We start from the raw sequence: 13,146 nt of genomic DNA, 5'->3' as shown, positions 1-13,146 counted from the left end.
CCATTCCTCAGTGGTCACTCTCATTGGAAACGTTTGAGCATAGACACTGCATTACACACCTTCGCATGGACCCTACCGAGAAGAGCGGGCGTGCGCGCAGAGGACCACAGCACGAGGCAGACACCAGCGCGTTTCTGAGAAACTTAACCCACGACGGACGTGACGATGCACGCCTGTGGCCCACACGTAAATTTAGAAATATGTGCAACTGAATGACTCTCGTTTTGTTTTCTCGTCCTCTGTTCTGAGAGCTGCCTCTTCTCCCACATCTGCATTGCTATAGAAACAAGAGCCATATCTGTCAATTGTGACCTTGTCCCCACAGCCATATTTGGACAATGTGAATTTATTCCATAAGAAATGAATCCAAAAGAGCCAAGCTCCATAAACCTAGCTGCTGTGGGAAATCATAAAAATCTATAAATATATAAGAAATAGAAAAGAATCCAACATGACACTATAGAAAGTCATCATCATAGAAGAGAATAAGAAAGGAAGAGAGAACCATAAAAAAGCCAGAAAGCAAATAAATGACAATAACCACATATCTACCAACAGTCAAACGTGCATGGATTAAATGCTGTAATGCAGCGGTCCCCGACCTTTGTGGCACCAGGGGCCGGAGGGCCTGCGGTGGGGCTGAGGCGGTGACGCTGGGAGCTCTGCACTGGGGAGCGGCTGCAGACACCTGCACGTACGGGTGACGCGTCGCTGGCCTTCCTGCTGCTCGCCGCCTGCTGCGCGGCCCTCAGAACAAGGCCCTGCTCTCAACAAAAGGCACAGAGCAGCTGGATGGGTCAAAGAAAGACCCGCACACACCTGCCTACGTGAGACCCGACAGACAAGCGATAAAAGGCATCCGAATTAGAAAGGAAGAGAGAAACTGTCATTATTTGCAGATGACATGATCCTATACGGAACACTAAAGATTCCATCAAAAAACTATTAGAATATATTCAGTAAGGATACAAAATTAATATTCAGAAGTTGGTTGCACTTTTATATATCGATAATGAACTATTAGAAAGAGAAATTTAAAAATCAATCCCATTTACAATTGTGACAAAAAGAATCAAATACCTAGGAATAAATTTAACCAAAGAAGTAGAACACCTGTAAACAAAACTATAAGACATCGAAGAAAGAAAATGAAGACGGTTCAAATAAATGGAAGCATATACTGTGCTCAAAGGAAAATTAACATTGTTAAAATATCCATTAGTACCAAAGCAATCTACAGATTCAATGCAATCCCTATCAAATACTAATGCCATTTTCCACAGAACAAGATCAAGTAATCCTAAAATTTATATGGAACCACAAGACTCCAAATAGCCAAAATAATCAAGAAAAAACAAAGTTGGCAATAACATACTACCGGATAGCAAACTATACTACAGGGCTATAGTTATCAAAACAGCAAGGGACTGGCATAAAAACAGACACAGAGATCAATGCAACAGAATAAAGGGCCCAGAAATGAACCAATGCGCATGCGGTCAATGCATCGGTGGTAAAGGAGGTAAGAAAATACAGCGGGGTAAAGACATTCTCTCTGCTAAACGGTGCTGGGAAAACTGGACAGATTCATGCAAAAGAGTGAAACTGGACCACTTTTTTATACCATATATGAGAATAAACTCAAATGTATTAAAGACTTAAATCTAAGACCCAAACCATAAAACTCTGAAAGAAAACAAGCAGGAAGCTCCTTGACGTTGCTCTTAGTAACATTCTTTTTGGCTATGTGTCCTTGGGCAAGGGAAACAAATCAGATTACATTAAACCAAAAAGTTTTTGCACAGCAAAGGAAACTATCAACAAAATGAAAAGACAATCTACTATATGGGATCCCCAAAATATTTGCCAATGATATATAAGAAATTCATACAACACCAAAAACCCCCAATCCGATTACTAAACAGGCAGAAGACCTGAATACATATTTCTCTAAAAAAAAATGCAGATGGCCCACAGACCTACAAAAAGATGCTCAACATCACTAATCAGGGAAATGCAAATTAAAACTACAATGAGATCCCCCCTCATCCCTGTCAGGATGGCTCTCATCGATAAATCAACAGTTGCTGGCGAGGACGGAGAGAGCAGGGAGGCCCCTTGCACTGCTGGCGGGGGCGCGAACCAGTGCGGCCTCTATGGACAGACAACAGCATGGAAGCACCTCGAGAAGTTAAAAATAGAGCTCTCGCATGACCCAGGAATCCCTCTTCTGCGTATTTATCTGAAAAAAATCCAAAATACCACTTCTAAAAGATCTCTGCACCCCTATGTTCACTGCAGCATTGTTTACAACAGCCAAGATGTGCAAGCAACCTAACTGTCCATCGGCGGACGGCTGGATTAAGAAGGCGTGGTACATCTATACACTGGAATATTACTTGGCCATGAAAAAAAATGACATCATGCCATTTACAACAACATGGATGGCCCTAGAGGGTATTATGGTAAGTGAAATAATTCAGAGAAAGACAAATACCGTATTTCACTTACACTGGAATCTGAACAAATAAATGAACAAACAAAACAGAAACAAACAGAGATACAAAGAAACTGGTGGCTGCCAGACGGGAGGGGGGTTGGGGGGACGGGTGACAAAGGTGAAAAGGAGTAAGAAGCACGAATTGCCAGTTATAACATCACGGGGATGTAATGTACAGCACAGGGAATGCAGTCGAAGTGTTCTAATAACTACGTACGGTGTCGGATGGGTGTCAGACTTATGCGGGTGATCACTTTTAAGTTATATACACGCGTATGATCACTGTTGTACACCTGAAACTAAAATTGTATGTCAACTATAACTGAAAAATCAATTAAAAAAATGTAAATGTTAGCGAAAAAAAAAAAGATTTATAAACTGCTTACAAAAAGCACATGCTAAATATAAAGAAATAAGTTCAAAGAACAGGAAAAGGATATAACGTGCTAACATTAATCAAAAGAAAGTGACGGTGGCCACACTACTATTAGACAACGCAGACTATAAAACGAAGAACAATTCTCAAAATAAAGAGGCTCATTTTATAATGATAAAGAGGTCGATGCATCAAGAAGATACAGTAATCCTGAATGTTTATGCTCCTAATCACAGCACTTTAAAATACGCGTTGTGAAAACTAATAAAACTGCAAAAAGAAACAGACAAATCGGCAATTATACTTGGAGATTTCAGTACACCTCTCTCCATAATTTTTAGAATAAACAGCGAGAAATCAGGACACGGAGGACTCGAACACCACTATCACCAACTTGATCTGAATGACACTTGTAAGACACTCCCAACCACCACCAATAAGTGGCATTCCATGTGAACGAATGCCACTTAAGATGGACTGACTATACCTTGGGCGGGAAAAGAAGTCTCAAAATTAAAGGATTTGTATCTGGTTTATCCTTAATATAAACCGGGAGCAATGGGGGTGCCAGCCCCTAAAAGGAGCATCTGGAAATGTGTGGGGACAGAATCTGGTTGTCATAATGACTTGAGGGCTCAGTGAGGACAGTTCGACATAATAAAGTGATGGACTAACCTAAAGTACCATTAACGCCCCCCTATTTTCACCAGTGTCCATTAAAAAAGGTCACTCTAAACCATTTAGGAAATCCAGAAACGATCGGTTATGTGTGAAGTTGTACTCGGAAAAAGAACAAAAAAAGAACGTGAGGAAAATGGGAAAACATTTGTCAAGTGCTTGTACCACTAGGAGTAAAGACAGGTAATTCGTGAAATGACAACACTTCAGTCCAAAAACAAATCCCCTTCCTCCTTTAAAACAGAGCAATTTCTTTTCCTCCGTAAGCTGGGTACCGACGCCGCACCCCCCACGCGCGGCCGGCTCTGCGCGCCCAGCCCCTCACCTTATGCGCTGCGAAGCTCGCTCCGTTTTTCTCCAGCGCTCTTTTCGCGTACTCCAAGGCTTCGTACACCAGCAGCTTCCTCTCCGCTTCCGAGGTTCTGCTAAGCTGAGCCACGTCACGCGACACCCGTGCCAAACGCCACAGTAACTCTGCATCTTCGCTAATTTGAAACACATACGAGAGAGACATTTCAGCTTGCATTTTAAACCAGTTAAAGGCCACACTGCTAATGAACACACATCGTCTGTCAGGTCAGAGGATGCAGTGAGCAACATGACATTAAATGCCATTGTGCATGTGAAATTTGATAATTTCTTTCACATAACTTTATCTGCTAAATTTTCCAACAAAATATCCAATATTATACATAAATATTAACTTATCTGTAATATCCAAAATAGTAACTTCCTAAGAAAACACCTCTGTATTTGAATTCTCGAAATGCTTGCCCTACAAAATTCAACATATAACTGGAGGTTTGACTTCACTGGCACCATGCTTCAGAAAACTCACTACCTGGTTCAGACAGCATCGTAACACACATGAACTTGACAGACGGGGTCATGTTCTAAAAAACAAAACCACTGTTTCCCAACCCCGAATATAGAACCTAGCACACAGCGGGTATCTGATAAGTGTTTCTGAATGAATGAATGAATGAATGAATGAATGAATGAATATAAGGTAATCTCAAGGTAAATTCTATGTTTGAATGACTCATCCATGTCATGATACATGGCAAATTTCAAGTAAGGTCATTAGATTCCTTGAAGAACTGTCTTTGAAGTATAAATTACGTAAAATAAAAAATTAATAAACAAAATAGTAACCGCAATTAAGTTAGAAGTATTTTTAAAATCAACCTTATATTCCTTTTCAAAACTAACCTTAAATTCCTTTTTATTCAATGTTTGCTTTTAAGCCGATTTATAATGTTTAACAAAAAATTATACATAAAGATTTTAAAGCAATGGTAGCAATAGTACATTTATGATTCGATAATTAGGGAATAACTACCATTTAGCTTATTTTTCAAGTAATTACTGGAGTGGGTATAAAATGTCCAACCAGCCACCTCAGGTTGAGGGGAGAATGGAAAAAAATATACATATATAGGTCTTAATAGACATTTAGGAAGTAAAAGATGGATCTTAGGGAGAAAACTGGTTTTGGGAATCTAAGAAAGTTAACAGAAAATGACTTAATGTTTTTGGTCTGGGAGATGAGGTTGATTAGCAACCTGGACACGCCACACAACATTATCTGCCTTACTGTAAGGACTGAAACTCCTTCCACCTATACCTCTCCCTGCTCCAAAAAAATGAGTACACGGTGATACCCTGGACTGAATATATAATCTACTGGGGGGAAAAAAATAAAAAGGCATTTTTAGTTTCTTTAAAAGATTATGCTTCTTAAGTGATACACTGATGAAGGCATTCAATGGCCATTCATCCTAATTCATAAAAATCTTCCTAATTCATAAAAATCTTGTACCAGTAACAAATTAATTGAAAAGAAATGAGAAATATAAAACAGATGACATAAACACATATTCGACAACGGCCTTAAATGATCCAAAGCAAAACAAAATGGATAAAGTAGTATTTCAACATTCTATGAGAATCAGTAAGTAGAACAACCTTTTCTAAATCAATGATACACATGTAGCATTTGAGTCATTTAATGTAAGAGCATACTATATATAAACTCTAAGAAATATTTTGAAATAAAAGCTTAAAAAATATAAAAATTTCAAACCCCAAGAATCATTTTGTGTTAAATAACAAAAATTCTGACAAAACTGCAAAACTAGGCCCATCGTGCATCGCTCACCTGTCCTTGTACTGGGTCAGCAGCTGATAAAGTTTTTCTGTTTCTCCACTTTCGTAGAGGTAGTCTGCTTGTTCAAGGACTTCTTCAACTCCCAAGACTATAAAAGAAAAAAAGAACACAGTAAAGTAGGTCTTCCCAAGCCAGACGCCAATAATCCTAAGAAACAAACACACTTTCAAATATATATATATATATATATATATATATATATATATGACCTAGAAATCACCTATAGAGACAAACAAGAAATTCTGAAGTATCTAGAGGTAAGTATAGTAGAAATAAGTATGAAGCTATCAGTGATTTATTTAAACCATGAAAAATAAACAATCAGAAAACTGATTCTGGTACTAAGTACATGTTTAAAAATGGAAAAAGGCGTTTCCTGTGAGGGGTTTGTGATGTCCTCACCCACAAGTCTTTGCTGCTGTTAAGTAGAAAATGATACAATGCCCACTTATAGCACTTAAAGTTATTAATTTGCATGGACTGAAACTTGGTGTCTTACTAGATTCTCCTTATGACCGAACTTACACAGTTATGGAATAAGAGTGAAATTGGTCATCAAAAGCTTAGCTAAGTTAACTCTACAGAGATTTGAAACGTAATTCATTGGCACAATGCTACAACCAATGCATTAGTTTAAACGGTACTCCAAAACGCATAAAACTCAGACAGTGTGATGCTTTAAAAAAGTTGACTAGTTATTGAAAAAAAAAAAACTTAAGTCTGAATTTCAGGATATTCCAATTATTACTAAGGAACACATTTCATTTTTTCTTCCATAAGGACGATGTATTCTCAGTCCTTCGTATAAGCCAACATTTCAATGTGTTAAGTTTATTATTTACCTTGGTATGTTTTTATCATAGTGTATTTGAAGTTAAATTTTTTAAAAAAGCTTTTTGAAAAATTAAAACCTAGATTGGCAAAAAAGAAAAAAAAACCTCATGAATTTATGTCACAAGCATGTGAAGTACCTTTTATTAAGTTAACATCATGGTGTAATGATACTAGTTTAAAAAAATTAAATTACAGTAGCAAAGAAACCCTAAAATTAAATAATGATTTCTTTTTTCCCCCCTTTAATCGTACTTCAATCTGGTTAGGCGCTAGAGATTAGTAATATTCACATCGCTGGGAGACTAAGTTTGCTTCCATTTTATTCTATTTTTTTATTTTTATCAGTGGCTGATTCTCCAAATCTGGGTTATAACAACCCAAAGATTATTAAAAAGAACCAGGCTCGGCATTCTTAGTTGATAACTGTGGGAGGCAGAAAAATGTCCCCAAACACCTGCCCCAGGGCCTGTGAAAGGGGCATCAAGCCCGTGGATGGAATAAAGGCCGTGAACCAGGTGACCTCGAAACAGGAAACCGTCCTGGAGGAGCCAGGTGGGCCCGCTATAAACACGAGAGTCCTGTCGAAGGAGATCAGAGGTGGTGACAGCGGAAACCGGTCGGGGTGACGTGGCTGCCGGCTGTGAACACAGAGGAGGGAGCGTCCAGCCGAGGCCCGCGGACAGCGCCGGGAGCCGGAAAACCCCAGGAAACGCTGCCCCCTCGACCCCCCAGAAAGGAACACAGACCCGCCCTTCCCGGATGCAAGCCGGTGAGGGCCGGCGTGGACTTCTGAGCCACGGCCTGGGAGGTGAGAACTGTGTGGTGTTTTAAGTCACTGAAGTTGCGGTGATGTGGTTCAGAGGCGGGGAGAGCGCACAGGACATTAGCCGAGATGCGCCGATGCGGCGCGTCTACGTGCGTCTGCGCGGGCAGCGAAGTCGCATTTAATTCCATCCGCGCTCTCCCTCCAGCTCCCAGGGGGCAGTGACGGAGCCTGCCGTCCTTACGCCACCCGGGACTCTGCCTCTCATCACCCGTGTCACTAAGAAAATGGAGAAACCTAGTGAGTAATGTAAAATAGCGAAAATCCTTTCTGTGTATTATTCTTTTATGACCTCATATATCACTTATCTCCCATTTCTTTATTATGCAGTACAGTACCATAAGCCATAGTATCCAGGCTTTAAATATACATATATATAAATTTTTTTACATATTTTCCTGATTCTAAAAAGAAACTTCTAAAATCATCTAGTGTGCAACTTATAAGAAAAAACACACTTACTCTGATACTACAGACTCACACAGGCACTAGAGTGGGAGCATGGAGACCCAAGCGGCTCTGTTTTTATACTTGTTTAATACTCAGCATTTTTCCTGAAAATATTTAAAAATAAGTTCTGTTACTGACATACAGAATACACTCTATAAAATGGACTAAACTTTTAAAGTAAATTACTTTTCAACTTAAGTGATGGATGAATTGAGAAACGAATTCACCTACAACTGTACAGTGAATTTTTAAATTCAGCCTTAAATAAATATGCACAAGATCATAATTCTTAGAATAAAAAAAAAAGTCAATGGAAAAACAGTGAATGATGTGATGTACTGTGCGTATACATGAACACTGATTTCTAGTTTCCTTGCCGAGTGTGTTTAGCCGTGTGAGGTATCTGGACAGGAATGAAATACTCTCCTCTAAGCAAGTACAACGGCTCTATTTCTGAGGTCTCTCTGCAGAGGATTTACAAAGCAAAACATGAATATCTAGATTTTCTAGACACTCCGAGATTTTTCTAGACATGAGAAGGCTCTAAGCAGAGCAACGTCATAAAATGTAAGGCAAATGTTCACACCAACAAGACCCAGTCCTGGAACAGTGTCTGCACACGTGCCTGCGGGTGGCCCGACAAAGCCTGTGTGCAGGAGGGGGGCCTCAGTCCACAGGGTCACTGGGAAAGGGACGCCAAAGCCGGGAAGGGAAGAGACACCGGAAGGGATGACGTGAAGGCCCTGTGCACCGAGCCCTGTGTCATCACTGCCTTTTAAGCATTTGACAAGTGACACCTCTCCCTCTCCCCTCCCCTCCTTTCCCTCCCCCCCCTCTCACACACACACACACACACACACACACACACACACACACACACACACACACAGGAGAGCACTGTGAATATATCTTGAGGGACTTTAAATTTTGCTTATTTTAAGGAAATAGTGAAAAATTTTCTACTGGAGTGCTTCAATCACCGCTGACAAGTAAGCATCTAGCACGATTGTGTGAATACAGACGTTATCATTTAAAAAATAAGTCCCATGATCCCAACCAACTGGGATGTGAAAAACATGTATGCCCTTGGATTAATTTCCAAAAAAGTCTCACTTCAGAATATGATTTAATCCTTGTAAATGGAGAAGAAAAAATATCTTTAATCAGCTTCAGTGAGCATGAAGCAGATCCAAAAAGAATCAGGCAGTTTGGATGAGTGGAATTATTTGAAGACCAATTCCTAAAAATATGAAAAATAAGGGTCACAGCACAGCGAAGGGGGGCCTGTGACAAAGTGACACTGGTGAGGACCGATGAGGCTCTCTTCTCACAAGAGCAGAGATTATTTTCCAAGTTATAAAAAAATGGTTCCTATATTTTATCAATAGTTGATGTTTTTCCAAGCGCTATGGCCTCCTCTCACAAATAAATTATATAAACACGCCAATCAAGTAATTATAAAGTGTTTTTTTTTAAAAAAAGTGAAAGAAATCAAAAGGTAAATAAACATCTATGCTATTCTTTGCATTAATGTCTTAAGTACTCAAAATAACTTGAAAATAAAGGATTAAAAAATATAAGGCAATTTTCATTAAAATCAATAATAAAAACAGTAAATTTAGTTTTCAGAATAAGTTACATTTTGGAATATTAAAATGTTTTTTTTCCTCAAGGTTTTACTTTAAGGTATTAGGATTGGAACTAACATTTAGAATTAATTCTGCATATACACATTTTTATTTTCACATTATAGAAAAAGTTATGACTTCTTTTGAATAACATATACATGTACATAGGTACGAGCCAGCAAAATGAAAGAATTAGCATGTACTGGATAAAAAGAATCAGAATTTCTGTAACACGAACACACACACCATACATACTTTTGGGCCAAGTGACAACTACATATGTATACAAGGCAAGTACTGGTACGTCAGAAGTCCTGAAAATACCTTTCATGCAATCACTCAGGAGCTGTAAAAAATAACACCCGGCACCTGTGTGCCAAACTGAAAAACAAACCAACAACTGGAGGGCTGTGCGTGGCCGTGCGCGGCTCAGGAGGCCTCAGGGGCAGCACCTTCCAGTGTCGTTTTCAGGTTACTGGATACACGGTGATTCATGTCATCAAAGACGCTCCTGAGAAAATGCGCCATGATCACCAAGGGTAACAGCGACCGGTTCCCCCTTCGAGGAGCCGCCCCTTGCCCTTCGTGGCTCGGGGAGGCAGTGACACTCTGTGCTCCTTTTGCAACCAAATGCTGCTGAAACACACAAGCTGAGCGTGACAGACGCAAAGAGCCGGGCGAGCGTTCTGACCTCTGCTCTGACAGCTCCACTGGGAGGAAATTTAACCCGGCGAGCATCTTTTTGAAAATTAGTATTACAGTGAAACACACACACGCGCGCGCACAGAGAAAAATCTTATACGTGCAATCACTAGGCACATCTCAAAGATGTTTTTAAAAAATATTATAATGTGGTAATACAGCGTCCTAAACACTTTACAAACCTGTTGTGAATAGTGAAGTTACGGTGAAAAGTCTAGGAAGTTTTAAAAAGCTGAGTTCTTGTATTTGCCAAAACACTGACCAAGTGACAAAACCAAGTTCATATTTTGTTCTTCATGAAAATGACACATTACAAAAAAGGATGAAAAAAAGAACACATTTTCAATTACCTGCTTTTTAAAAGAATAGTCAAAGATAAATAAAATCAGGAAATAACTAGTTATTTTTAGATAATATTGTCAAATTCTTCAACTATCAGATTTGTAATAAGAACATCTATTCAAAATCAAATCTTTGCTTCTTTCCCCAACTTCTTGATGATAAGAAAGTTGGGATTGTGAAAAACAAAAAGGCTTAACCCATAAAAGACTTTTTCTCTAATATACTGAAATTTTGGCTAGTCTACATACACAACTGGTTTGATTAAAAATAATTTTTAAAATATGGCAAGTATTACTGTTTATTTAACTATATAGTACATCAGATAAGAAACTTATGTAATATTCTACTTTTCAACCAGTTATTTGATACTTAGTACCAAACAGCATTGTTTGTAAAGTTACTGAGCCTGTCTTAACTACATCAAGAGGAGCATAACAAGGAAACAAAAGAATCACTGTATCTTTGTAAAGCTGGGATTAGTAACCTTTTTCTGTAAAGATCCAGAGAGTAAATGCTTAGACTTTGCAGGCCAGATATGGTCTCTGTGGTATATTCTTCCCGCCTCTCCCTCAATCCCTTTTAAAATGAAACAAACGTTTTTAGCCTAAGGGCCTATAAAACTAAAGTATCAAGAGCACTTCTCAGGGAAGGAGCTCTAGTTGTTAGAATGTGTATCAGACTGACAAGTACAGAAAAGTAGAAAATATTCTAGCCTATACCAATGTCAGTTTCAATACTTATTCAAAATACCTGTACGTTATTAACAAAAAGATAACACACACAAATCGCTAAGTGTTCCCAATGTTTAGCTCAGACTCACCTTTGGCTGTGGCATGAACCACAGCAGTCCGAGAGATGACTTGATAAATCTCAAAACCCAAATAAGACAAGGCTGAGAATGTGAGGCTTCTTTTAAAGGCTCCTGGGCTTACCAGCACCTATAGAAACAATTACAGACAGAGTTAAACAGAAAACCTGGAGCAACTGCTAAACCAAACAAAAATTATACCACTTTTCTCCCACCCTCACAGCGATCAACTCCAAGAATACTGAAATCTCAAAATTTACTTCATCAAATTTAATAAAATTTCACATTATTAAAGAGATTGGATATTCTCTTCAGAAAACATTCATAAAAATGGTTAAGGGTGGTAGCTTATCTAAAAGTCACAGTCGTGCTGATAAGTGCTGGACCTATATTTTAGAGGAGGCATGGATATTAAAATTGTATAAAACAAAATGAGACGCAACATATAAATATCCATTTTAATAACAGACAAAATGAAAAAAATAGACAAGTTGAAAAATATCAAATACAGTAATTACACATAAAAAATGTACATGGCTTTAAGTGAAGATATCTTCAAGAGATTCAGAAAACTCATACATTTTCCACGAAATAATGAAAACAATCAGGTCTAGAAAGTGTCATAATTGGGCAGAGGAGTGCACGGGTCTCACCACCTCCCTTTACCCGCGACAGTTTGACAATTTTTCTTTCCCGGAGCACCACGGTTTCCCTTTCTGCTGACTCACCCCCATCAGCATAAACACAAGCTATACTGTTACCTTTACAAGCTGTGACCTTGACTTTCTTATAAGCAAAAAACCAAAGCCCTCGTGATTCCACATCTCCCTTCGGTCTTTTTCCAACTTCTCTTTTCAGCAAAACTCTTACAACCTTGTCTGCGCTGTTTCCCTTCACTCGACACAAATCGCACTTTTGTTCCCACGACTCCACCGAGAGTCTCTAGTGCAGGTTGCCAAGGAGGCTGCCATTTCTTACGGTCATTCTGCATTCTCATCGACAGCATTTTACAGCTGATCGCTCCCTCCTTTTTTAAAAAATCATGAATGGAGGTTTAATTTTTTACAAACAGCTTTATTGAGCTACGTGACACACAATACACCTCGCACGCATCTGTACAATTTGAGATATGCGTGTAAGCCCATCGGCCCGTACGGCCGTCACCACGAGCACACGGAAGACGAGACGTCGTGGCCCCGCGATCTCCGCGTGCCTCTCTGACCCGCCCGGCCTTCTCGTCGGCATCTGCTCTGCTCTCTCTCTGGAAACATCTCACTCGGCTTTTGAAATACTTCTCCCTCGAATTTCCCGTTTCAGCCCCTGTGCCTTCGGTTCTGTTGGTTCCTCATCTCCAGGCTCTCGCTGTCCTGGTGTGTCCTGCACTCAGCCCGGGCCTTTTCTTTATCTGTAGAATGGCGTGATCTCATTCCATTTCGTGACTTCACACACCACTGGCATGCCCGAAACAAGACGTGCAATCTACGCCCTGCATCACCTCCGCGCTTCGGAACCCCGAATCCAGCCGCCTCACCGACACGTCTCCACACGAAGTACACAGGGCAGAACAGCTACTGCCTCCCTCGAATACCCCGTGTGCCCTTTCGTGGTGAATGGCGACTCGCTGCTTCTGGTTGTGCAGGTTAAACACACACCGCATGCACGCACACACACACACACTCCACCCTCTTGGGGTCACTCTTGACTTCACGCCCACACCCGATCCACATTTCAACTTCTAGTAAGTGTCTAGAGCAGGAAGGAGGAACCCGACATATTTCAACTTGCCACGCACTTTATTTACTTCCTTGAGCATTGGCATATTGAACCCAAGTGGA

The 13,146-nt window shown here is 39.8% G+C and overlaps 1 protein-coding gene across 7 annotated transcripts in view; it reads right to left on the bottom strand.

The window, feature by feature from the left end:
* Positions 1-13,146, bottom strand: part of RMDN1 (regulator of microtubule dynamics 1) — a 37,383-nt gene that overhangs the window by 15,988 nt on the left and 8,249 nt on the right. For all 7 annotated transcript variants that reach the window (XM_016153149.2, XM_016153151.2, XM_016153148.2 and 4 more), the window contains exons 2-4: positions 11,324-11,441; positions 5,716-5,812; positions 3,880-4,039 (exon numbers count right to left, since the gene is read on the bottom strand). In XM_016153149.2, the coding sequence (XP_016008635.2) occupies positions 3,880-4,039; positions 5,716-5,812; positions 11,324-11,441 (375 nt within the window). The remainder of the gene's footprint in view (positions 1-3,879; positions 4,040-5,715; positions 5,813-11,323; positions 11,442-13,146) is intronic.

This window comes from Rousettus aegyptiacus, unplaced genomic scaffold, assembly GCF_014176215.1.
Source record: "Rousettus aegyptiacus isolate mRouAeg1 unplaced genomic scaffold, mRouAeg1.p scaffold_m13_p_15, whole genome shotgun sequence".
Taxonomy (NCBI): Eukaryota; Metazoa; Chordata; class Mammalia; order Chiroptera; family Pteropodidae; genus Rousettus; species Rousettus aegyptiacus.
This window is presented reverse-complemented; position numbering and strand designations above follow the sequence as displayed.